This window comes from Cebus imitator, unplaced genomic scaffold (genome assembly GCF_001604975.1).
Source record: "Cebus imitator isolate Cc_AM_T3 unplaced genomic scaffold, Cebus_imitator-1.0 Scaffold682, whole genome shotgun sequence".
Lineage (NCBI taxonomy): Eukaryota > Metazoa > Chordata > Mammalia > Primates > Cebidae > Cebus > Cebus imitator.
In genome coordinates this window covers 431,466-457,841 of record NW_016107997.1, presented here as the reverse complement: position 1 = coordinate 457,841, position 26,376 = coordinate 431,466, and the positions used below count along the sequence as shown (strand labels likewise).

The 26,376-nt window shown below is 37.3% G+C and overlaps 2 protein-coding genes across 17 annotated transcripts in view; one reads left to right on the top strand and one right to left on the bottom strand.

Moving 5' to 3' along the window:
* Positions 1-5,095, top strand: part of CRACD (capping protein inhibiting regulator of actin dynamics) — a 157,982-nt gene extending 152,887 nt beyond the window's left edge. For all 4 annotated transcript variants that reach the window (XM_017518507.2, XM_017518505.2, XM_017518506.2 and 1 more), the window contains one exon: positions 2,155-5,095. In XM_017518507.2, the coding sequence (XP_017373996.1) occupies positions 2,155-2,315 (161 nt within the window). In that variant the 3' untranslated portion in view covers positions 2,316-5,095. The remainder of the gene's footprint in view (positions 1-2,154) is intronic.
* Positions 5,096-6,470: 1,375 nt separating this feature from the next.
* Positions 6,471-26,376, bottom strand: part of AASDH (aminoadipate-semialdehyde dehydrogenase) — a 41,818-nt gene continuing 21,912 nt past the window's right edge. For 12 of the 13 annotated variants that reach the window (XM_017518510.2, XM_037734905.1, XM_017518511.2 and 9 more), the window contains 10 exons: positions 23,153-23,394; positions 22,393-22,499; positions 21,734-21,906; positions 21,100-21,292; positions 19,020-19,135; positions 16,957-17,752; positions 12,826-12,989; positions 11,248-11,370; positions 10,318-10,449; positions 6,471-6,974 (listed from right to left, as the gene is read on the bottom strand). In XM_017518510.2, coding sequence (XP_017373999.1) covers positions 6,585-6,974; positions 10,318-10,449; positions 11,248-11,370; positions 12,826-12,989; positions 16,957-17,752; positions 19,020-19,135; positions 21,100-21,292; positions 21,734-21,906; positions 22,393-22,499; positions 23,153-23,394 — 2,436 coding nt within the window. In that variant the 3' untranslated portion in view covers positions 6,471-6,584. Of the gene's footprint in view, positions 6,975-10,317; positions 10,450-11,247; positions 11,371-12,825; positions 12,990-16,956; positions 17,753-19,019; positions 19,136-21,099; positions 21,293-21,733; positions 21,907-22,392; positions 22,500-23,152; positions 23,395-26,376 lie in introns of those variants that run through there. The other variant, XM_037734908.1, reaches the window with a different exon arrangement.

The following is a 26,376-nucleotide window of genomic DNA, read 5'->3' as shown; positions in this document are numbered from 1 at the left end:
CAGGCTACACTATTCCCCAAAGGGCATCTAATCTCTAGACCTAGGCTTTTCTATGCCTTGGCTGTCTGAGGTCAGGAAATATTAAGAGGTTTCACTATTAAAGATATATTTACCAGCCGGGTGCAGCGGCTCATGCCTGTAATCCCAGCACTTTGGGAACTCCTCACAAGGTCAGGAGTTCAAGACCAGCCTGGCCAAACATGGTGAAACCCCATCTGTACTAAAAAAAAAAAAATACAAAAATTAGCCTGGCACAGTGGCTTACACCTGTAGTCCCAGCTACTTGGGAGGCTGAGTCAGGAGAATCGCATGAACCTGAGAGGTGGAGGTTGCAGTGAGCTGAGATTGCACCACTGCACTCCAACCTGGGCAACAGAGCAAGACTCCGTCTCAAAAAAAAAAAAGATATATTTACTACTGGTGAAGTGGGGAAGCTTTATATTTGTTTTTTTGTTTTGTTTTTTTGGGACAGAGTCTCACTCTGTTGCCCAGGCTGGAGTGCAGTGGTACAATCTCAGCTCGCTGTAACCTCCACCTCCTGGGTTCAAGCAATTCTTCTGCCTCAACCTCCCAAGTAGCTAGGATTACAGTCACACGCCACCACACCCGACTAATTTTTGTATTTTTAGCAGAGACAGGGTTTCACCATGTCGGCCAGGCTGATCTGGAACTCCAATCTCAAGTGATCCACCTACCTCAGCCTCCCAAAGTGCTGGGATTACAGGCATGAGCCACCGTGCCTGGCCCAAAGCTTTATATTTGAAAACCACTTTAGAATACTGTGTAATTTCTTAAGAACCTCATAGGCATTTTGTCATTTGATTTTACTCATAGGAATTAAGAGTTCTGCCTTTTAGAACTAGAGAGAGAAAGAGAGAGAGAATGAATTTCTTTCAAAATACAGTGAAAGTCCCAAAGTCAAAGAGGCCACATCTTTCTCTGCCTGATTTCTCAGAAGTACTAAAGGGTTAATGCAACTTGGAGTGGCTCGAGCTTAATAAAGCAAGTTTTTGTTCTGAAGTATTTGTCTTCTCAGTATTTCCTGAGTTCTAGAAGCATATGTGTAAGCCGTTGCCATAGGCACTAAATATGACCCAAAGATAAGACAAGCACCTTCTCACGTTAAGAAGCCTATACGCTCTAGTAAAGAAAGTGATACAGTGCAAAGGAACTGTGAGACAAGGATGAAAGTCATGGGAGCTGGCAGCATCTGTGAGACTCAGAGGTAGAGGCACCCAGCGGATGCTTTTGTGGGGAAGGGAGCTTTTTTTTTTTAAATGGAGTCTCACTCTCAGCTGGGCTGGAGTGCAGAGGTGCAACCTGGGTTCACTGCAACCTCCGCCTCAGGGGTCAAGTGATTCTCCTGCCTCAGCCTCCTGAGTAGCTGGGGTTATAGGTACCTGCCACCAAGCTTGGCTACTTTTTTATTTTTAGTACAGATGGGGTTTCACCATGTTGGCCAGGCTGGTCTCAAACTCCTGACCTCAAGTGATACTCCCACCTTGACCTCCCAAAGTACTGGGATTACAGGATTACATGAGCCACTGTGCCCAGCCAGAAAGGTAGCTATTAACCTTACCAGCTTGATAGATCCAGACCGCTGGGTTGATATTTTTCTTCATGGAATTGACTGGTTATCATGCAGGCATAGCTTCTGTATACAGATTAGGCCTCTGGAAATTCTTTGAAATTAGAGCTGACTACATCTTGGTTGTTGTAATTCTGCGTGCAAAAGTTATAACCGCATAGCTTGCTTTCTCCTTCATTCTCCTCACTGAGGAGGTCCAGGAACTTGCTTCTCTGTGTTTCACTGGGTTTTCTTTTTCCAGTCTCACACTTCTGATAAATCAGAATATGGCTGGGGTGGGGGGTGTTGGAGAGATGTTCATCAGAGGATACAAAATTTCAGTTAAATAAGAGGAATAAATTCAAGAGACCTAGACCTAAGAGAGTAGATTTTAAATACTCTCACTGCAAAAATGATAACTGTGAGGTTTTGTATATTTTAGTTAGCTAGATTTAACCATTTCACAGTGTATGTGTATTTCAAAACATAATGTTATACATGACAAATATGGTTTATTAATTTTTAAAAAGTTTGTAATGTGGCTCTGAACTTACTCCTTTTTCCTTTTTCTTCAAAACAAAACCCAGTGGAGATCTCTGATTCGGCTCCCCCAGCACCACTGGTGAAAGAAGTCACCAAGAGGTTCTCCACCCCGGATGCTGCCCCTGTGTCAACAGAACCAGCCTGGCTGGCTTTGGCCAAAAGGAAAGCAAAGGCTTGGAGTGACTGCCCACAGATCATTAAGTAAAGAGTGACTCTCACCCATCCCTACTGCCAGTTATTGGCTCCTCTCTTGCCCTTTTTTTAATTTATTTTTTATATGGGGTAATGAAATCAAGCTAGGGAAAAGAAGCATGTTTTATAGGCTCTAAAATAATGTCGAGAAACTGAACTGATGGTGTTCATTGTAAAGAGTGGATTTGCACAACCCTAGGTCCTGGTGCCTTGAGCTCCTCCTAGTTCTCGAGAGAAAATTCTGTCCACAGGACCACATGAAGCAAAATCTCTAAGCTAAGAACTCCTCATGAGAGCCTGCCATGCCCATTCCATGGCCTTGCACACACACTCACCCACACACCATTCAGAAAATATACTTTTGCCAACCTTTTGTAATGGTTTTTTTGATTCTACACACTAATTTTCTTTGTCCAAAACATTTACTCTACCCTATGTTTGGGCATGTTTATCCTTTCTGCAGTAGTGGTGAAAGGATCATATATAGCTAAAAGCAAGAATACCCATTCTCCTGAATGCAGCGAGTAACTGGGAATCACAAGGAACATTCTGGCTCCCAACTGTGCCCATGTTAGTTTTCATGAGTTTTCCCTACTCTGGAGCTGTAATACAGAAGGCACATCCATTCACAGTGTGAGGCCCCATTATTCCAATATGCTCAAGGACATGTGAAGCATTTGGCCCAGTTGGCTCCTAGAGAAGATTTTAATTTAATGTAGTGAAGAAAGGAAATTCTAGATCAGAGCTTCAAGTTCCCTTTCTGTCTCTGAGAATCTCCCTGTAGGGCAGCAGTTCTTATGATGTGTAGGCTCCCTCCGAGGCCTACTGAATCAGAGCCTGTGGGGACTGGGCCAGGAATATGTATTCTGGCAAAATCTCTTCAGATAAATCCTGATAGATCCCAAAGGTTAAGAACTTTGGGAAACACTGATCCTAATGTAATCTAGTTTTTCAGACTCTGAAGGGGAGCCTCATTCCCTCAAAAAGGAACAGTGAGATGGGAAAAATAACGCCCCAAGCCAGCCATTTATTACAAGAAACAACAGGTTATTGGCATTACATGTTTGAAAATTCCCTTTGGTCTTCAGGGAAAATTAACAGAAAGCCAAGATTTGGAGCCTTTATGATAAGGACTTCCTGCAGAAAGTCTTTTCTTTACTATTATAGTTGAGTAATTCATATTTAGAGTCAAATGTCCAGTAGCATTTCTAATTTTGAGCATTCACCTTGCTACCTTTAAAAAACATCTGAGTTTTAAGTGGCCTTTTTATTATCATACACATGTACATTCAAAGAAGGGACTTGGCAGTTTAAAAGCCACATATATTTACTTTTAGTTCCCTAAATTTACTTTACATGAAACATAGACATACCGGCAAACTCACATATTGCTGGTGCTAACCTTCTATTTCATAGTGTTGGCATATTCCCCTTTTCTTAGATTCTTATCCAAAATATAGGTACAAATCCTTTGCTCTATGCAGAGGAAATTATATCCTTTTTCCTCTCCTACAAAAACATACTTTCTTAGTATCCATCATTACTTTCCTTATGCTTGCGCAATATGCAGTATGCTGTTATTCTACCGTGTACCTTAAAGGATGACAGCAAAGTTATTGACAATATAGAAACTGTTTTCTTTCTAGAAATGATGGCTCAGCCCCACTGTAGCAGCTGGCATGTGTGGTCAAGTGGATAGTTGTACTCTTGCAAGTTGGATTTAATATTATATATACTGGACCTTCAGACTGTTAAAAATCAATGTAACTTTTTTTTATTGCTATGGCAAGCAATTAGTATTTCACTGCACGTCTTCCACACTAATGTTCATTTCTAAGTCTTATGTGTAGGCATTTGTTAGTTCCAATGATTTCCTCACTAATATAACACTTTTTAATGGGAATCTTTCCACCTAGAGCCCTGGAATGATAATGCTACAGTAATTCTTCTGAATTGACTTTTTCTTTCATCCTGTCAGCTTTGGACGTTATCCCAATAATGGCAGGGAACAGGAGAAGTAAGAGCAGTAACAAAGAATGGTAGATGTGTCAGCTTTATATTGGCTCGGATATCACTGTGCCCGTACAAAGTAGGCGAAATACCTCAGTTAAAATTTTTCCACCAAAGTCTTTAAAAGAAGAGTATACTAAAGGGCAGTTACAGTACTTACTTCTAACAGCTTCTAAACAGTACATGTTTAACATTTCATTTCAAAATCACCCCAAATTTGCACTAAATACCAAGGAAGTGTTATTTTGCTTTAGTTGTGTTGCAGTTTTCTGAGCAACAAACTATGGGGAAATTCTGTAAAAACATATAAAAAGTAAGACTTTTTTTTAAATAAATGATTACTATGTTAAATGCAAGCTTTTTTTTTTTTTTTTTTTTTTTTAAACAAATATACACTTCTCCTGGCAAGGTTATAGATGATTAACCTCTGTTCACAGACTTATATCTAGAACTACAGGATTTTTTGTTTACTTTTTTAATTTTTCAAGTGCAATTGTTTCTTACACAAACATTAATTACTATTAAATTATCATTTAGCCCGTTATCTGCAAATGTATAGTATGTATTGTCTCTTCTTGTGACGTTTACTTTAATTGCTTATTTTAAAGCAGAAACATTAGTTACAAGTGTCTTACAATATTTTTACTGACAGTAAAGTTGAGACTTAATGAAAATACCTTAGTGTGATTTTAATATAATTTGGATATTTCGGTTGTATAAAGTTTAATGTAAAATGTCCATTATTGAAAGGAAAAGATCTTTCAATAAAAAATACCCATGAGATCTTCGGCACTGCTGGAATTTGATTTCGATGACCATCTACAAAACAGTCTCATTATATTTACATAGCTTTTGTTGAACAAGACCATCTTGAAGGTGATTTATTATATTTTTTGCTAGATATTTTTAGAGAAAAGTAATGAAGAGGGGCAAATAAAATGTTTGTCTCAATCGTAAATTGGAGTTGAATGGTCTGGGTCTCAGACAAAAGGACTGTACAGCCCCTCACAGCATGGGCTATGCAGCAGCAACAGCAGCAACAGAAGCAGCAACTGAGAACACATGAGAATTGCAGCTTATGACCACACACCAGACATACTGACTCACAGGGCCAGACCCTGGTGAAATGAAAAGTGAGTTAGGCATGTGAGCACTTGCCTTGGCTTCCAGAAAACCCAGTGATCAACAGAAATAGTATTTTGATGCAGTATTTTTAAAAAATCAAAATTAATGCAAAATAAACATCAAACCCATTCCACGATGAGCAAAAGATAAAAATTTTAAGGAAAGGGCATTGCTAGGAACAATGAATCCCTGAAATCACCACATATAAACAAACATGAAATTGTACTGTGTGTGGGGGGAAGGTATGGGGTATGTGTGTATTTTATTCTACATTCGTACTTCATTTAAAAATATTAAATAAGGAATGTAATTCGATAACTAGATCCTGCCTTTGAAAACCTTTGCCATGAATGGCAAATTCATGTAATGACGTATTATATAAAGACTGTTTTTAACCCACTAAGTACATTCTGATCCTTTTTTCCCCCACAGGGATCTTGTTTTTTTAAGGAAAAAAACACATAAAATTAGCTTAATGTATTAGGGTTCTCCATAGAAACATAGTGATTAGGAGAGCTGTATTATGGAAATTGGCTTAAGTGATTATGGAGGCTGAGAAGTACCACCATCTGCCATTTGCAGGCTGGAGACCCAGGAAAGGGGTCTAAAGGCTTCAGAACCAGGAGCTCTGATGTCCAAGGGCAGGAGCAGATGGATACATCTCAGCAAGAAGAGAACATCTGCCCCTCCTCTACCTTTTCGTTCTAGGCCCTCATCAAATTGAACGATGCCACCCACACTGGCACACTAGTGAGGGAGGGTCTTCTTAGTCTACTGATTCAAATTTAAATGCTAATCTTTTACAGAAACAGCCTCACAGACACACCCAGAAATAATGTTTTACCAGCTATCCAGACATCCCTTAGCCAGTCACACTGACACATAAAGTTAACCATCATACCTAATTAAACAAAAGTCCTGCTAAAACTAAGTATATTGATGTGTTTTGTTCTCTGACTCCTTGTAAAAGCTTCTGTTGTTCCTATGGGAAGTAAAACGTTGTTCTCCAATCAAGTGTAGTAGACAAATTTCTGTTTCTTAGCCAAAATATAATCTTTAATATAAAATAAGTCTACCCACATGCTCTATCATCATAAAATATTTTCAAACAGCTCACATTTGTTATATAAATAAGGACCATATTTGATTATTTTTGATTGCCACCCAATAAATCCAGACAATAAACATAATTATTTCTACACCCAATAATGAGCATTGATTCCAGGACCACAGGAGAAGAGAATACTTCTCCAGGAAGTTCATAAACACTTTGCAATTGTCCACTCTGAGATTCCAAGATCCATAATTTTCCATCAGTAGATGCTGCTGCCAGCAGCATTTCATTGCTGCCATTGTAGTTATGGAAAGCAAACGGTGTTGCATAGACCCTTGAAGTAGTTTCAAATTTCCACTGCAGGTGACCTTTCATGTTACAACAGTAGATAAAGCAATCATGGGAACCAAAAAATATTTTTTGCTCTGATGGTGAGGTACACGGGGATGAAAAGATTGGTCCACTGGTAGAGAACTGCCAAACCTATAAAGAGTAATAAAAATAAATATAATTCATTCATCTAATTGCTCCAATTCTCCCTTAAAGCTCTGTGAGGTTCTTAATGCAAACCTAAGAGACATAGGCTATTTGAATTGTAACTATACACAGAAAAAATGGCTTTTTCTGAAAAGTAGCAATCTCATACTAGGCCTCTGTCCCAGTAGTAAAATCCAAGACAAAATATACTAGAGTGTTATTATTATGTGATTCACTGATGTACATAAGTAAAATTAATTTTGAACCCCATTCAAGAGTTAGCATTATTCAGAGACACTGGGTTCAAAGTTAAAACCACATTGAGTTTTCAGTGTATCTTAAAAGCTGAGCCAGGCATGGTGGCTCACGCATGTAATCCTGGCATTTTGGGAGGCCACGGCAGGCAGATCACCTGCAATCAGGAATTCAAAACCAGCCTGGCCAACATGGCGAAACCTTGTCTCTATTAAAAACATAAAAAAATTAGCCAGGCGAGGTGGCACCCACCTGTAGTCCCAGCTACTGGGCAAGCTGAGTGGGAGAATCACTTGAGCATGGGAAGCGGAGGTTGCAGTGAGCCAAGACCATGCTACTGCACTCTACTCTGGGCAACAGAGTGAGACCCTGTCTCAAAAAAAAATAAAAATTTAAGACCACTTTTCAATGTATCGTATCACATACAAACTGTATATTCTTTTTTCCAAATGCAGGAAAAAAGAGTTAATTGGGCTGAAAGGAAGAGTTTATGTGCAATGATAAAAAGTTATGAGTTGTGGCTGGGTACAGTGGCTCACACCTGTAATCCCAGCACTTTGGGAGGCTGAGGCGGGTGGATCACCTGAGGTCAAGAGTTCAAGACCAGCCTGGCCAATATGGTGAAATCCCATCTCTACTAAAAAGACAAAACTTAGCTGGGCGTGGTGGTGCACACCTGTAATCCCAGCTACCCAGGAGGCTGAGGCAGAAGAATGGCTTAAACTCAGGAGATGGAGGTTTCAGGGAGCCAAAATTGTGCCAGTGCACTACAGCCTGGGAATCAGAGCAAGGCCCCATCTCTTAAAAATAAAATTCATATGGAATCAAAAAAGGCCCAGAATAGCCAAAGCAATATTGGGTAAAAAGTACAAAGCTGAACACATCACAGTAACTGACTTCAAAATACAGCTAAAGTAGCCAAAATGGCACTGTAGTGGTATAAAAATAGATCAATGTAATAGAATGGAGAACCTAGAAATAAATCCACATAGTTACATCCAACTGAGTTTTGGCAAAGTTGTCAAAAATGCATAATGGGGAAAGGACACCCTCTTCAATAAATGGTGCTGGGAAAACTGGATCTCTACATGCAGAAGAATAAACTGGAACTCTCACTGTATATAAAAATAAACTCAAGATAGATTAAAGACTTAAACAGAAGACCCAAAACCAGTTAAAACTACTAGAAGAAAACATAAGGGAATCACTTTAGGACATTGGTCTAAGCAAAGCTTTTATGGCTAAGACCTAAAAAGTATAGGCATCAAAAAAACAGTTAAGTGAGACTAAATTAGCTAAAAAGCTTCTGCACAGCAAAGGAAACAGCAGAGTGAAGAGACAGCCTGTTCAATGGGAGAAAATATTTGCAAACTATTCACTGAGCAAGGGACTAACATCTAGAATATGAGGAACTCAACACAGCAGTAAACAAACATATAATCCTATTAAAAAGTGGGCAAAGGAAATGAATAGACATATCTCAAAAGAAGACATACAAATGGCTAACAGGTATATGAAAAAAAACACTCAACATCACTAATGATCAGGGAAATGCAAATCAAAACCACAATGAAATATCATCTTACCCAGTTAAAATGGCTATTATTAAAAGAACATAACAGATGCTGGCAACGATGTGGAGAAAAAGGAACTTACAGTGCTGGTGGGAATGTAAATTAGTGCAGCCATTATGGAAAACAGTATGGAGATTTCTCAAAAAACTAAGAAGAAAACTATCATATGATCCAACAATCCTACTACTATTTACCCAAAAGACAAGAAATCAGTTTATCAAAGAGACACCTGCACGCCCATCTCCCATATTTACTGCAGCACTACTCACAATAGCAAAGATATGGAATGAACTTAAGTGTCCACCAATGGAGGAGTGGATAAAGAAAATGTACTATATATAGATGCAATGAAATAGTATTAGGCCATAAAAAAAAATGAAATCATGTCATTTGCAGCAACATGGATGGATAACATGGGTTATAAAGACAAATATTGCATGTTCTCACTGATGTGAGAGCTAAAAAAGTTGATCTCATGAAGGAAGAGAATAGAATAATAGAAGTTGGGGCCAGGTGTGGTGGCTTATGCCTGTAATCTTTTTGGGAGGCTGAGGCGCATGGATCACTTGAGGTCAGGAGTTTGAGACCAGCCTGGGCAATATGGTGAAACCCCATCTCTACTAAAAATACAAAAATTAGCCAGGCAGGGCAGCATACACCTGTAGTCCCAGCTACTTGGGAGGCTGAGGCAGGAGAACTGCTTGAACCTGGGGAGGCAGAGGCTGCAGTGAGCCAAGATTGCACCACTGCACTCCAGCCTGGTGACAGAGTGAGACTGTGTCTCAAAAGGAAAAACAAAAGAAGTTGGGTGGGTTAGGTAATTAAAAAATTAAAAAACAGGTTAGTAATAGGTAAAAACATACCATAAGAAAAAATAAGTTCTAATGTTCAGTAGCAGAGTAGGATGACTACAGCCAACACAATGTGTTGTCTATTTCAGAATAGCTAAAAGAAATGATCCCAACACAGTAATGTTAAGTTCTCAAGGTGATGGACACCACAAACACCCTTGATCATTATACAGTCTATGCATGTAACAAAATATCACATACATACCCCATAAATAGGCACAAATATCTGTATCAATTAAAAGAAACCAGGGGTTTATTTAAGCTTTCATAATCTCAATAGAAGTTACAATGAAACAGGCTAAAAACTGGTAATATTTTAAAAATTGGGGGAAAGAGATGGCAAAAAAAGTGTAACAATGTTTGGGTATCTTTTAAATCTATATCTTGATTAAAAAATTAAGAAATCCATGGCTTCACAATTAAAACAGAACTACTTCTCAACATCATGAGTTGAATAATGTTTAAAATGTTACTTCAGTTGTCATCATCTGCTTTGCCTTTGGCAAAGACATATATAAATATATATATAAAATAGAACTAGATATAGATATATAAAATATATATTTTATAGAGAGATACAAAATTTCTAGTTGTACTTTATATATATAAGATTTTTATATGTATAAAATTTTATTGTTCTAGAAAAAAATTTATTGTATTATTTATTACCTGTTCTCCAAAGTGAGTAAAGCAGAGTAAATTCCCATCTACACAGCCAATACAAATATACTGTGAGCAACATCGTGGGGAAGAGAAGAGTGGTTTTCCACAGGAATGTTTCCAAATAACATTCCCAGTAGCCTGTCACAGGAAAAAGCAATTCACAGCATTTTACACCATCCTACTAATCAGATACCTTTTATAAAACAAACATATATCTCCCAGTGGTAGAGCTAAAATATCAGAAAATGCTATATGTGGACATTATAAATGAAGCTGGTATACATAGATAAAATTAATCAATGCTATTTATGAGAACCAGGAAAAACGCTTAGTAAAACAAGCAAAGAAATAGCTAGCACCTAAGAGTTATCCCTATGATAGACATAAAGTTCTTAATATGATTTTAAAAATTCTGTCAATTTAAAAAGTAGATAAAACATATCTAGAAGAGCTGGGCATGGTGGCTCACACCTATAATCCCAGCACTTTGGGAGGCTGAGGTGGGCAGATCACAAGGTCCAGGAGTTCAAAACTAGCCTGACCAACATGGTGAAACCCCATCTCTACTAAAAATACAAAAATTAGCTGGGTGTGGTGGTACATGCCTGTAATCCCAGCTACTTAGGAGGCTGAGGCAGGAGAATCGCTTGAACCCAGGAGGCAGAAGTTGCAGTGAGCTGAGACTGTACCACTGCACTCCAGCCCGGGTGACAGAGTGAGACTCCATTTCAAAAAAAAAAAAAAAAAAACCATACAAGAACTTAAATTTTCGTATCTTTCTAGATTTCATGTCAATTGTTTTTAATGAATTCTAGTTTGGTGTATGTGGACAACTATAACTGAAAACTATTCAAACTTTCAGAGCTCAAAGCAAAATTTTTAAAAATTTAAAGAAAAGATAGGAAATAAAATCAATGTGTATTATTTTATGCCTACAGGATTTACAGCCAGTAAAAGTCCTCCCAATGTAGCACAATACAAATGATGTGGAATCAGGTTTAAACACGGAGAGGAAAAGACAGCTCCTCCACATTTTGACTTCCAAACACAATTCTTTCTCTGCAAATAAGAAAATAAATTAATTTGGTTTTGCTGATGGTTAACAAATCCATATATCCGACCCTTCATGATACTGTATCTGTTTAGTTAATATGTTTTTATCTTTAGTATAAAACACAGGCCTATGTGAAAAATCAGCTTAGTATAAAGAAGACAAAGGATACCACCCAGAGACAACCAAGCTTAACATTTTAGCATTTTCTCATTTGATCTTTTTGGGGTATGGGTGTGTGTGTGTCTGTTCATATACATCTGAGAATGTGTGTGTGTGTGTGTATACACACACACACATAATGATTTAATATAGTTGAGATCATTCTGAATATACAACTTGGTATCATGTTTTGCTCACTGATTCTGTAAAATGATTTAAATATAATTATAATGCATAGTATCCCACATGAACATAAATAATTTCTGTCTCTACCTTATTGAACATTTTTTTGGGATTTCTTGGTATTATAAACAACTTAGAAATTGGCATCTTATTGCATATATTTGACTGTGTTTCTAATTATTTTGCCAGGATTTCTAAAAAAAGAATTTTATTGGATCAAAGTATATAATACTGTTACCTATGGTCAAATCGTTTTCATTAGAGGCCTCACCAGTTACAACCTCTTACCACTCTCATCAGCATTTAATGTTATGACAAATATGTTTTCTAATCTAATACCATTTGTTTCTCTCATAGATTTTAATTTTCATTCCTTTGATTATTAAATTTATGAAATATTTATATACATTTACTACATTTCTTTGGGGTCCTGTGTGTTTATGTCCCTTGTTTATTTTTCTATCTATCTGAGTCTTTATATTTGTCTTATTAATTTTATATTTGATCTTAATTTTCATTTATACTTATAAATGAATTTCCACTTTTTTTTTACATTTATTTCAAAAATTTACCCAGCTTGTTTAATTTCATAATTCTTATATAACATTTTAATTTTTATGCAATCAGGTCTTAAAATATCTTACTGACATCTTCCTTTGTTATTCTATTTCTGTTGTCAAGATGATAATCCTAAATTCTTTACATTCCAAAATTCTGAGTAGCACACTTATTTGTGGTATATTTGGTAACGAAGTTAAAAAGCTCTTAAGATATTAAGACTTAATTAATGCTTTATTCTTCCCAGACCACAATGATAAGCTTGGGAAATAGTTAATACCTATTCCAAGACTCAACTGCACCTGACAGTTACTCACTCTTCTTCTAAGTATTAGAAATTTAATGCTTCTATGCTTATGGTATTAAGACTAGTAAGGTGAATTTTTTTTTTTTTGAGACAGTCTCACTCTAGTCACCCAAGCTGGAGTACAGTGTCACGATCTTGGCTCACTGTAACCTCAGCATCCCAGGTTCAAGCAGCCCTCCCACCTCAGCCTCCCGAGGAGCTACCATTACAGGTGTGTAAAATCATGCCCAGCTAATTTGAGGTGAATTCTTACATAAATATCTAAAGCATATGCATGCTGGTCATGAGATCCAATGTAAATGAGTCCTGTGGTGGGATCCATGGTTGGTGAGCTTTTGACAGCATCTTCAGTAGCAAACATCCAGTATTTTTCTCCACTATTACTTTTCAGAACATAAACTAATCCATTGTAACAGCCTGCAGAGAAATAAAACGTAAAACATTTGATATAGATATATTACTAGGAAATAATTCTTTAGCCTATATCATGCAATTTCTATTCAGCCCTCCTCTATACGTAGGGTCTGTGATCAGCTCATCTGGCTCACATTTTAGCAATGCAAAGCAGGACGTGAGTAGTAATCACTTGTGTAAAATATCTATTTAGTAGGTGTATCATCTTTTAAAAGCACTTCACTAATTTTTTACATAATTCTTTTTAAAAAGTGCTCCACTATTTTTGACACGTCTGGATTCAAATTTCATCATGACTATCACTGGGCAAATTACCCAGTGTTGCTAAGCCACAAATTATTCATCTGCAGAATGTGGATTCACCTATTTCCAGGGTCATTGTGACAATTCAGATGATGTGAATAAATGCCCAGTGCACAAAAGGTGTTTACGAAGTGCTAACATTAATAGTCAATGTTCACTGAGCATTTACTATTGTCAGGTACTATTCTAAATACATTACATCTATTAATTCATTTAATCCTCACAGTAAAGTAAGTACTATTAGAACCACATTTTTTAGATGGTAAAATTGAAGCACAGAGAGACTAAATTACTAGGGAAAAATTTCACAGCTCATATGTAGCAGAACCAAGATTTGAATCTAAGAAGTCAAGCTCTAGAGCCTGGGCTCTTAACAACTAAACTGCTTTTCCCAAATTGCTGCTATGGATGAGACAACAGGGCAGGAGTCCTTGACTTTGGTGTAGTCAAAATAACCTAGCTGGAAATAGAGATGGTTCAAATCTCCAAAGTGAAGGTCACTCAGGTTCCCTGGAGATCATGATAATCAGAAGGAGACTTTGGGGACAGCTATTTAGGGCAGTTTCACTGATGCCCACTCTCTAGATGGCTCTGCCTATGGCCACTGCCACTCACTTGAGGCCCAATTCCCAATGTACTTTTTTATGCTTTTTTTTCCTGGCAATTATCACTTAGTAGCAAGAGAGTAGTGGCCAGCTCAGAGATGACAAAGAGAAATGTCCTACATAGCAGAGCACCCCAGAACTCAGCTGGGTAAAGATTTCTGTCAATTCAGTTTAATTCCAAAAGAAAATTCAGAAGAATATCTTTTTGACCTTGGATTAGGCAAAGATTGCTAAGATATGATACCAAAAAAGCATGACCTATTAAAAAAAAATAAACTGGACTTCATCAAAATAAAGAACTCCTCTTCAAAAGACACTATGCTACTGTCCTAAGAGAATAAAACTCCCCATACTGAGAGAACACATGCAAAATACATGCAGAAATTCTGTCTCCATAAAAATTACAAACATTAGCCAGGTGTGGTGGTGCATGTCTGTAGTCCCAGCTGCTCCAGAGGCTGAGGTGGGAGAATCACCTGAGCCCAGGAGTTCAAGGGTGTTGTGACCCATGTTCACACCACTACACTCCAGCCTAGGTGAAAAAGCAAAACCCTGTCTCAAAAAAAAAAAAAAAATGCTCAACATCACTGGTCGATACGTAAAGGCAAATTAAAACCACAATAAAATACCACTCATGATTTTTTCAATGGCTGTAATTAAAAAAGTTAAAGCTAACAATACCAAGAACTAGCAAGAATTGACTAATACCCTCTGTCTGTCCACACATTTATTCCATCCAGATTTTACAACAGAGGTTCTAAGTTAACACACTTGTGGATAATTAACATGGTTAAAAGAGTGGTTATACGAGTGATAAAAGCTTTAGGTTCCAGGCCCACAGTGAACACTATCAACAGGTAATTCCCCTTTGATCTCCCACTGAGAGGGCTATCCAGTACAAAGTTTACATAAGTAAACAGACTGGAGATAAAGTGATGTGGGGTAAGCAGACTTAAACTGGGAAGGCCTTTATTCTCTCTCTCTCTTTCCTATGCTAATGTTAATGAGGCAGCTGCCTTCTACCTGTCTCAATAAAACCTTTTGGCCTTCCAAAAAGTTTGAGACTAATCTATACTTTTCCTAATATATCTTTAATATTTTGCCAACCACTCCGAGTGAACACCAACAAAGGGGAAGAAGAGACGAATCAAATTCAGATTCAAGGAGACTGCCGCTAGGATAGCATAAGTAGGGAAAGCTATTCATAAGCCTTTAGTCTGAAAAGCTTTGATGAAGATTCCATGAGCATGTAAAATGAAACCTAACATATTTGGCAGAATAAAAAGAGAGTTGTAAGGGCCGGGCGCGGTGGCTCAAGCCTGTAATCCCAGCACTTTGGGAGGCCGAGGCGGGTGGATCACGAGGTCAAGAGATCGAGACCATCCTGGTCAACACGGTGAAACCCCGTCTCTACTAAAAATACAAAAAATTAGCTGGGCATGGTGGCGCGTGCCTGTAATCCCAGCTACTCAGCAGGCTGAGGCAGGAGAATTGCCTGAACCCAGGAGGCGGAGGTTGCGGTGAGCCGAGATCGCGCCATTGCACTCCAGCCTGGGTAACAAGAGCGAAACTCTGTCCCCCAAAAAAAAAAAAAAGAGAGTTGTAGTCAGGGGGAGATAATATACCCAGGACCCCCATATTCCTAATAAAGTAAAAGTCACCTACACCTTAATGAAACTCAGCAGCAGGTAGTAGCTAACACTTAATAAGCATTTATGAAAAAATGCTCGCTAGACATGGTGGCTCATGCCTGTAATCTCAGCACTTTGGGAGGCTGAGGTGGGCAGATTGCTTGACCCCAGGAGTTTGAGGCCAGCCTGGGCAACATGCAGAAACTCTAACTCTACAAAAAAATTCAAACATTAGCCAGGTGTGGTGGCACACCCCTAGCAATGCACCAATGGAATCATAAACAATTATCGCATTTAATCCTCCCAAAAGCTTGATAAAGATTCTGGTGGTTCTAAAACATGTCCATGAATTCTTTGATGCACTTCCTTTCAAGAGGTGGAGCCTGATTCTCTTCCCCTTGAGTATGGTTTGAACTACACACTTTTTTATTTTTTGAGACAGAGTCCTGCTCTGTTTTCCCAGGCCAGAGTGCAGTGGCACAATCACCACTAACAGCAGCCTCAACCTACTGGGCTCTAGTAATCCTCCCACCTTAGTCTTCTGAGTAGCTGGGACTACAGGCATGTACTACCATGCCTGGCTGATATTTGTATTTTTTCTAGAGACAGAGTTTTTGCATGTTGCCCAGACTGGTCTTGAACTCCTGGGCTCAAGCAATCTATCCGCCTCGGCCTGTCAAAGTGTTGATATTACAGGTGTGAACCACCGCACCCAGCCGAGTTACACACTTCTAATTAACAGAAGAAAACAAAAATGATGGTATGGAATTTGGAAGTCTAGGTCATAAAAGGTACTCTCTTCCTCCTTACTTGCTCTCTCCTGGATGACTCACTCTAAGGAATGTTAGCTGCCATGTTGTAAGGGCAGACAAGCAGACTAGAGAAGGCTCATGTGGTAAGAATTGAAGCTTCCTGCCAAGAACCAGCAAAGAACTGAGGCTCTCTGCTAATAGTGATGCAAATAAGCTATCTTGGCAGATTTTCCAGCCCAAATCAAGCTTTCAGATGGCTATAGCCACGTGAAAGCCCTGAGCAGAACTGCCAGCTAAGCTGCTCCTAAATTGCTGACCCATAGAAACTATGAGACAATAAATTTGTGTTGTTCTAGGTTGTTGAGTTTTGGGGTATTTGTGATGCAGCAATAGATTTATTATTATTCCCTTTTACCCACAAGGAAGTGAAGTTCTAAGAGGTTCAGTAACTTGCTAAAGGTCACAGAGCCCGTAACAGCTATAGAACTAGGTTCAAATCCAGGGACTCTTGACCCCAAGGCCCACATTGTTAATCAGCACATGATTAACTAATACTTTTTGACAGCAACCAAACCCATCCATCATACATAGATGTTTTTTTTAAGTTTAACTTGGACCTATGAAGATTATTGTATGGTAATTCAATTTAACTCCACAAACCTCAAATTCAAAAACTTACCCACCACAATAAAGTTTCCACACTTAGATACACAGGCTGAGGATTCAATTCGATCTCCCAAACTCTGTTCCCATTTCACCTTCCCAGAGTAGAAGTCAACTGCCTTCATTTTATGAGAATGGGAACCAATGTACACAGTTGTAGATGACTCATCAAAAGCAGGTATTACAACCAGCGGTGAAGCATCTACGCATTTGCCTGTGTCTGACCTCCACCTCATATGTAACTCCATTTTCTGGGTCCCTATCGCAGGTTTCCCCTCTTCAGGAACTTTTGCAACACAGGATGGATCTTTTGACTTCCCAATAAGAACTGGAGAATTTAGGCCTTTTAAATCGTGAGTGTTGGTCTGTGAAATTGAATCAGAAGGATAGGCTGAAGAGCAATGTCCTAACTTTGGTAAAAACCTAGTGGTATTCAGAGACAAAATTTGACTCCCTCTGCTCAGTGCAACAAAAGCATTATTCTCGTTGTGGCAACTTAAAGTCCTGATGGCTTTCTGAGGTAAAGATGTTCCACTGGCTTCCTCTTGATTAATGTTGCTGAGTTTCCTTTTTGTGGCACAACTCTTCCTGAATGTCACATCTTCATCTGGAAACACTGTTTGAAGGATGTGATTATAAATCTCTAAAATGGAACTGCTGAGAATCATTTCCAGAAGCCCAGGTATTGATGTCCCAACAAGTTTTTCAATCTCACTGAGGAGTCGCATGGACTTTAGTGAATCTCCACCACTATTTAAGAATCGTGACTCATCAGGAACCTTCAAAAGATTTTCTGGGAGATTCAGGGTAGACTACAGAGGAAAGAATAGAGAAATATGGCGATGTAAAGGTCTAAAACCAAAAGACTTCAACATTTACAGGTAATATATAGAGATGAGAGTAAATACATTAATAATTAGAAATATAAGCTGGGTGTTGTGCCTTACACCTGTCATCCCAGCACTTTGGGAGGCCAAGGCAGGCGGATCACCTGAGGTCGGGAGTTTGAGACCATCCTGGGCATTATGGTGAAACCCCATCTCCACTAAAAACACAAAAATTAGCTGGGCGTATTGGTAGGTGCCTGTAATCTCAGCTACTCGGAAGGCTGAGGCAGGAGAATTGCTTGAACCGGGTGGGTGGAGGTTGCAGTGAGCCAACACTGCGCTACTGCACTCTGGCCTGGGTGACAGAGTGAAACTCCATCTCAAAAATAATAATAATAATAACAATTAGAAATACAAAATAAATACTTTTAATAAAAATAAAGTTTTAAATTGTTTTATTTACGTTAAAGGAGATCACTGTGCTACCAATTTTGTCACAAATTCATCTAACAGTACAAAATACACTTCACTTTACAGCAGTTTTCTTACCCATAAAATTGGGACAAAAACATTTGATGTATTAAGTATATAGCCCACAAGATACCAACAGCCAATATTTCTAATATTTCTATAATATGGAAATAATTTATCTTTGGCTGCTTCATATAAATCAAAATTACTTTCCAATAATCTAAAAATGAAGTAGATGAGACTTTTAGATAACCTCTATTTTTAGACAAGTCTACACAATTACATCCTCCTTTTAGAACCCTTTAGAAAAGAAATATCTACATTTTATTTAAGAAAAATTATTAACTTATTGAGATATACATATTTTTTAAATTCTCTCTAAAAGAACTTTGAGTTCTTTTAGAATAATGACATAAGCCCTAAGTATGACAAACAACACACTGTGCTATAGCAAGATTTGGCTATTTTCTCAGCTCAGACAAGAGTGTTACTACATTCTACTGATCCTCTTAGAGAACAGTTATGTCAAAACAGGTTTTGTCTACTTACACCTTTTATGACTACTTCACTTTCAATAAATTTCTTTGTGGGGAACTTAATCTAATCTTACAGTAGAGAACCTAACCTTCATTTTAATACAAATTGGATAAATGAAGCTATACTACCTAACATCCGGGTAGCAGTAACATTGTCAGAAAATTTTATGTAACTTGTTAGGATATCATTCCTTAAAGACATAAAATAACTTCTTTATAATAATTTTGTAACTTAAAAATTGTACCTTCCACAAATACTGTACTTTTTCCCAAAGGTCCTCTTTCCCACTGAGCTTATTCTCAGACTTCAAGTTTATGTAGTTTAAATATATCTTGTTTAACTCAGAAACATCAATTTTGCCTTAATATAGAAAAGAACGAACAAATGTTTTAAAACAACATTATAAAACTTCACTCAAAGCCTTTATATCTTCATTAGCCATATACATTTTTCTTTGTACAACACAGAAATCATGTAAAGAGTCTGTTGTCGACAATCAGTTCTAAAAAGCAGTTTGATGCTATGAAGAATGTAGAGAGAAACAGATGAGAAGAAGGCCAGGCATAGTGGCTCACTCCTGTAATCCCAACACTTTGGGAGGCTAGGTGTTTGAGACCAGCCTGGGCAATATAGTGAGACCCTGTCTCTACAAAACATTTAAAAATTTGCCTGTAGTCCTAGCTACTTGGGAGGCTAAGATGAGAGGATCACTTGAACCAGGAAGTTGAGGCTGCGGCAGTGAGCCCTTATTGCACTGCACTCCAGCTTGGGTAAAGAAGTGAGACCCTGTCTCAAAAAAAAATAAAGGAGCTAATATTTATCCAATTTATCTCAATTTCAAAAGTTAAAGAAATAGTTCCATTAAATGAGCAACCACTGCATTTTAAAGTGTATAGCATATAAAAATGAAATTGGGAAAGCAATATAATATGGTGACTAAGATTATATATTTTTAAGTCAAACAGTCCTAGATAGACAAAACAGACAATAATAAAATTAAAATAAAAAAGTCCTAGATAGAGTATCAATTCTATCACTGCAATAGGTTAATTGTATGTGTCAATATGGGTGGGCCACAGGGTGCCCAGATTGAACATTTTTCTGGGTAGGTCTGTGAGGGTGCTTCTGGATAAGATTAGCATATGAATCTAACTAAGGTCTCAGTAAAGCAGATTGGGCATCATCCAATCTGTTGAGAGCCAAAACAGAAAAAAGGCAGAGAAAGAAAGAATTTGCACCCTTTTTCTTTTTTTTGAGACGGGGTCTCACTCTGTTGCCCAGGCTGGAATGCAGTGGCACAACCTTGGCTTACTGCAACCTCTCCCTCCTGGGTTCAAGTGAGCCTCCCATCTCAGCCTCCCAAATAGCTGGGACTACAGGCGTGCACCACCACGCTCAGCTACTTTTTTCTGTATTTTTAGTAGACATGGTTTCACCATTTTGGCCAGGCTGGTCTCAAACTCACAACCTCAGTGATCCTCCACCTTGGCCTCCCAAAGTGCTGGAATTATAGGCGTGAGTCACTGCACCTGGCCTGCACCCTTTTTCTTGCATCACGGTTTAAGCTAGAACATCTCATCTCCTCCTGTCCTCAAACCAGGATTTATATCATCCACTCCCCTGATTGTCAGGCCTTAGGACTCAGACTGAATATACCATTGACTTTCCTAAGTCTCTAGCTTGTCAAAAGCAGATTATTAGACTTCTTAGCTTCCATAATTGCATGGGTCAATTCCTGACAATAAATCTTTTATATATCTATATATTGGTTCTGTTTCTCTGGAGAACCCTGACTACTATACTAATATAATCACTAACTAGCAAAATGATTTTTGGAAAATTACTTAACCTCTTTTTTTTTTTTTTTTTTTTTTTTTTTTATGGGGGTCTTTTTTTTTTTTTTTTTTTTTTTTTTTTTTTTTTTTTTTTTTGACATGGGGGTCTTGCTAAGTTGCCAAGGCTGGAGTACAATGGTTATTTGCAGGCACAAACAGCACACTGTACCACCAAACTCCTGGCCTCAAGCCATTCTCCACTTTAGCTTCCCTGAGTGGCTGAAACTGCAGGCGCTCACCACCTTGCCCCACCTAATTACTTAACCTCTTTAAGCCTTATTTTCCTCATCTGTATATAGGAATAATATCACCTACGCACAGGATTTTCTGAAAATAAAATGAACTAATTATATAAAGCATTCAAAAGAGGGTCTATCACAATACATACTAGTATCATTTATAAAAATAATAAAGATTTATGTGACCATTAAGCTAGTTATGAATACAATTAGTATTATTTGGCACTGAAACATATTTGCTTTAAATTACCGTGGGATGTAAATGGTAGAGTATCAATCAATACAAGCTCATCCGGAATTGCATGACTTGGAAGATGTTTCTGCAGTTCTTTAAAGATGTAATCTTTTACTAAAGCATCTTTAGATACCATGAAGAGAATTAATTTTTCCTGATTATACCATGTAACGGCACAAGACTCCACTTGCTGAAGCTCTTCAGCAACCTATAAGAGAGATTATCCCAATTTGCCAATGAGGATATTTACAAACAAGCTTCCTAAAAGCTTACTTTTTTATGTCTGAAATCACAACAGTTGAATTTAGTTTTGGAATATACTGGAGATTTTTTTTTAATTATTTTTTACTGTTAGTATTACTTGCACATAGGGTTCACAATATTTTTCAAAATAATAGGTCCTAAAGCAAAATAAGCCAGTTTCATTTCACAAATATCAAAATACAATTTGTCACTTATTTAAAGTATAACTATCTCTTCATGCTGGGGATAAGGGGCACACTGAATTATTAATATATTTTATTGTAATTTAACACTAACACAAAAATGACAGGTATAAATAATACAGACCCCTGGCATAGAAAATTGGTGGTGACTGCTTCTAATACCTACATATCTGAATAGATACTTAATATTTAAATAGTTTTACCTGTTGCACAAGTTCAATGTTAAGACGTTTGCCATGACGTTTGATCTGACTATCCTTTCGTCCCAGAAAAAATATCTCTCCATCTTTCACAGTCACAAAGTCTCCTGTGGCTCGCATTGTGCCAAGTGGTACTGTCACTTCATCATCAAGAAAGCACACTCTGTTTCTGCCACCTTCCCAAGATATAAACACAATGTCATAAAAATCCAAGGGAAATATATTAAAAACCATCAAATCAATAGCATCTCCCAAAGTTCAGTGACTAAACTTCAAAATTTAAATAATAAAAGGAGGCTCATTTTAAAATGCTATCTGATAAAATCAGACATAAAAAGTTCAGTAAATAAGCAAAGAGATAAAATGAAATGTATTTCTTAAAATTTATGGAATTAAAAAATTCTTAGACTGATTAAATTTTGCTTATAAATATAAATATGAAGATCCAAGTTACAGTTTCTAAATTACCTTTATTAGTGTATTACAAATTATCTGAAATAATTATTGTAACTTATTTGATATTTCATGACTATGAATGAGATTAAAAACTATCACTGAAAAGCATGAGATAGGCATATGAAAAACAGGAAAATAATAAAATTAACACATCAGATCTTTTTTCTTGAAAAAAATAAATTCCCAATCAACAAATATAAAACAACCTAAAAATACTTGGCCACTGCCTTCTTGAATTGTGAAGCCATTAGTATCTCTAACTTCAACTACTGTTCCAAGAAGTGGAAATCCCAGGTGTACAGGCAATTCACATCTATGAAAATAAGACCCAGAGCAGATTTGAAAGTTTTCATTAGAATATTTTCCAATATATTTAAATCATACTGTATCAAAGAAAAAAAGTTTGTTATGCTATAATTCAAAGACTGACAAGAGGAAAAGGTTAGGTGGAAAGGTTATCATGTTATTAATTACTATTTAGTACAAAATGTTGTAGCAGTATCTTGGCACTAGCTATAGTAAGGAAGGTTCTGGATTCCCAACTTAAAATATTCTATACAATCAGCTGGGCACAGTGGCTCATGCCTGTAATCCAAGTACTTTGGGAGGCCGAGGTGGGCGGATCACGAGGTCAAGAGATCGAGACCATCCTGGCCAACATGGTGAAACCCCATCTCTACTAAAAATACAAAAATTAGCCAGGTGTGGTGGTGCACGCCTGTAATCCCAGCTACTCAGGAGGCTAAGGCAGGAGAATCGCTTGAACCCAGGGAGCAGAGGCTGCAGTGAGCTGAGATCGCGCCACTGCACTCCAGCCTGGACAACAGAGCAAGGCTCAAAAAAAAAAAAATTAGATACAATCATGTTTCTAAAATTATTACCCCAGTGCTTATAAAAAACACTGTCAATGTTAAGATCCTAGAAATATAGTGTCTCTTCTCTGTACAGTATAATGAAAACCCTTACTTTAAAGCAGAGTTAAGAATCTTCTCTGGAATCCTATAAATAGTCGCCCAACTTGATACCTCTGTGATACCATAAACATTAAATATTTGTGTTTTATTGCCTTCTCCTCTCCAGCTTCTAAGAACTGTCAATGATGGAAACACTTCACCACCAAGGGCTAATACGCGAAGAGAAGTAGTGGCTGACAAAACAGTTGACTTGATAAGCTGAGATCCAAATCTTCTAAGCAATGTTGGTGTTGCCTGTAGATACATTAAAAATTATTTATTTATTTCCCTTCACTTCTTTAAAAAAGTAAGCATTGTAGTTATTATTTCAAAGTTAACATTTAGAGCCCACATGGAAATTAAGGCTGTGTTTAATAAATGGGAAATCCCATTTGGAAAACTACTGGTGCAACATTATCTTCATTAAAAAAAATTTTTTTTTGCCAGGTGCAGTGGCTCAAGCCTGTAATCCCAGCACTTTGGGAGGCCAAGGCGGATAGATCACAAAGTCAAGAGATTGAGACCATCCTGGTCAACACGGTGAAACCCCGTCTCTACTAAAAATACAAAACATTAGCTGGGCATGGTAGCACATGCCTGTAATCCCAGCTATTCAGGAGGTTGAGGCAGGAGAATTGCGTGAACCCAGGAGGCAGAGGTTGCGGTGAGCCGAGATCACGCCCTTGCACTCCAGCCTGGGTAACAAGAGTGAAACTCCGTCTCACAAAAAAAAAAAAAAAAAAAAAAAGGTTTTTTTTTGAGACAGGGTCTCACTCTGTTGCCCAGGCTGGAGTGCAGTGGCATGATCACCACTCAATGCAGCTTCAACCTCCCAGGCCCAAATGATCCTCCGACCTCAGCCTCCTGAATAGCTGGGACTACAGGCACGTACCACCACCCCTAGCTAATTTTTCAAATTTTTTGTACAGATGGGGCCTGTGTTCCCCAGGCTGGTCTTGAATTCCTGCACTCAAACAGTTCTCCTATCTTGGCCTCCCAAAGCACTAGGATTACAGATGTGAGCCACCATGACTGGCCCAACACTATCTTCCTAATGTGGATATCAGTTATGCTTTAGAAAAAAACTTAAGCAAAAATATTACTTATGTTTCATCATACAGTTTACACAAAAAGATTTAGGGATAAAAAGAACAAAATCTATAAAATCAATTTATATTTCCTTTCTAACTCTGTACAAAAAGTATATAAAAGGGTTTAAAAATGTGCCTAAGTAAAACAATAATGAATAGGATTTATAACAACAGCTTAATTGAGGTATAACTGACATATAATAAACTATTTTAAGTATACAATTTAATATGTTTTGATATATGTATATACTAGTAAAACCATCACCACAATCAAAATAATGAACATAACTGTCTTAGTCGATTCAGATTACTGTAACAAAAATACTGTAGACTAGGTAAGAAATGCAGCGCTCATGGTTCTGGAGACGGGGAAGTCCAGATCAAGGTGTGGGCAGACTTAGTGTCTGGTGAGCACTCTACTTCATAGATGGTACCTTCTTGCTGTGTTCTCACGTGTAGAAGGGATTAATATACAACCTCAGGTTTCTTTTATAAGAGCACGAATCTCATTTATGAAGTTTCTACCCTCCTAAAGGCCTCACATCTTAATACCAACAGATTGGGGATTAGATTTCAACATGAATTCTGGAGAGACACAAACATTCAGATGACAGCAATATTCATCACTCTCAAAATTACCTGTGTACCACTGTAAGTTTTCTCTCCAACTGGATCCCTTTATCCAGACATCCACTGATCTATTTTCTGTCACCATAGATCAGAATAATCTTGTATAATTCCATTAATATAAATTATATAGAATTATACATAATTATAAATGGAAATTATATATTTCATTTATATAATGGAATCAGAAAATAGTCCATTTTGACCTGGCTTCTTTCATTCTACATAATAGATACAATTCATCTATGCTGCTAAGTATATCAACAGTTCATTCCTTTTTATTGCTAAGTGGTATTTTATCACATGAATCAGGACTGGCTTTCACAGTTCCATATAAAATTTAAGATCAACTTATTCATTTCTACCAAAAAAGCCCACAGCACTTTGCTAGGAAGTGTGTTTAATTTACAGATCAATTTGGGGAGAAATGCAAACTCAACAATATTAAAACTTCTAATCTATAAAGACAAAATGTTATTTAGGTCTCTAATTTCTATAAACAATGTTTTATAGTTTTCAGTGTACAAATCTTGCTCTTTAGCTTTATTCCTATTTTATTGTTTTTGATGCTAGTATAAATATTATCTTAATTTCACTTTTAGCTATTTCTTTTATATACATATACTAAATATGCATGTACAGATATAGAAATACAAATGATTTTTGTATATTGATCTTCTATCCTCCAACCTGACTAAACTTTATTATTGCTAGCAGTTCTCCTCACCACCCCAATCCCCAACAAAATTTTCTATATACAAGATCACACCACCTACATATAAAGAGAGTTGTACTTCCTCCTGTCCAACATAAGTACCTTTAATATTTTTCCTTCTTGCCTTATTGTACTGGCAAGAACCACTAGAATGTTAAAGTGGAAAAGGCAAACATGCTGGCCTTGTTTCCAATCTTAGGGTCAAAGCATTCAGTCTTGAGTATGGTGTCATATTAGCTGCGGTTCTATTGTTGGAGCCCCTCTTCATACTGGAGAACTTCCCTTTTATTCCTAGTTGTTGGGAGCTTTTTAAAAAATCATAAATGGGTGTTAGATTTTGCCAAATTCTTTCTCTGCATATATTAAGATAGGTATATGCTTTTTGTTCATTATTCTTTATGCTGTATATATCATCGATAATTTCTGGATGTTAAACCAAACACGCATTCCTGGGATAAATCCCACATGGTCACCTTTAAATTTACTGAGACTTGTTTTGTGGCTTAGCATATGACTTATCCTATGAAATGTGCCAATATGCTTAAAAAGAATTCTGCAATCACTGGATAGAATGTTCTGTATATGGCATTTGGTTGATAATGTTGTTCAAGTCTTCGATATCATACTTGCTGATTTATGTCTAGTTTTTCAACCAATTATTGAAAGTGGGGTATTAAAATCTCCAACTACTGAGTTGTCTATTTATGTTTTCAATTTTGTCCATTTTTGTTTCAGGTATTTGGAAGCTCTATTTTTAGGTGGATATACATGTATAATTGTTACTTTTTTTTTTTTTTTTTTTTT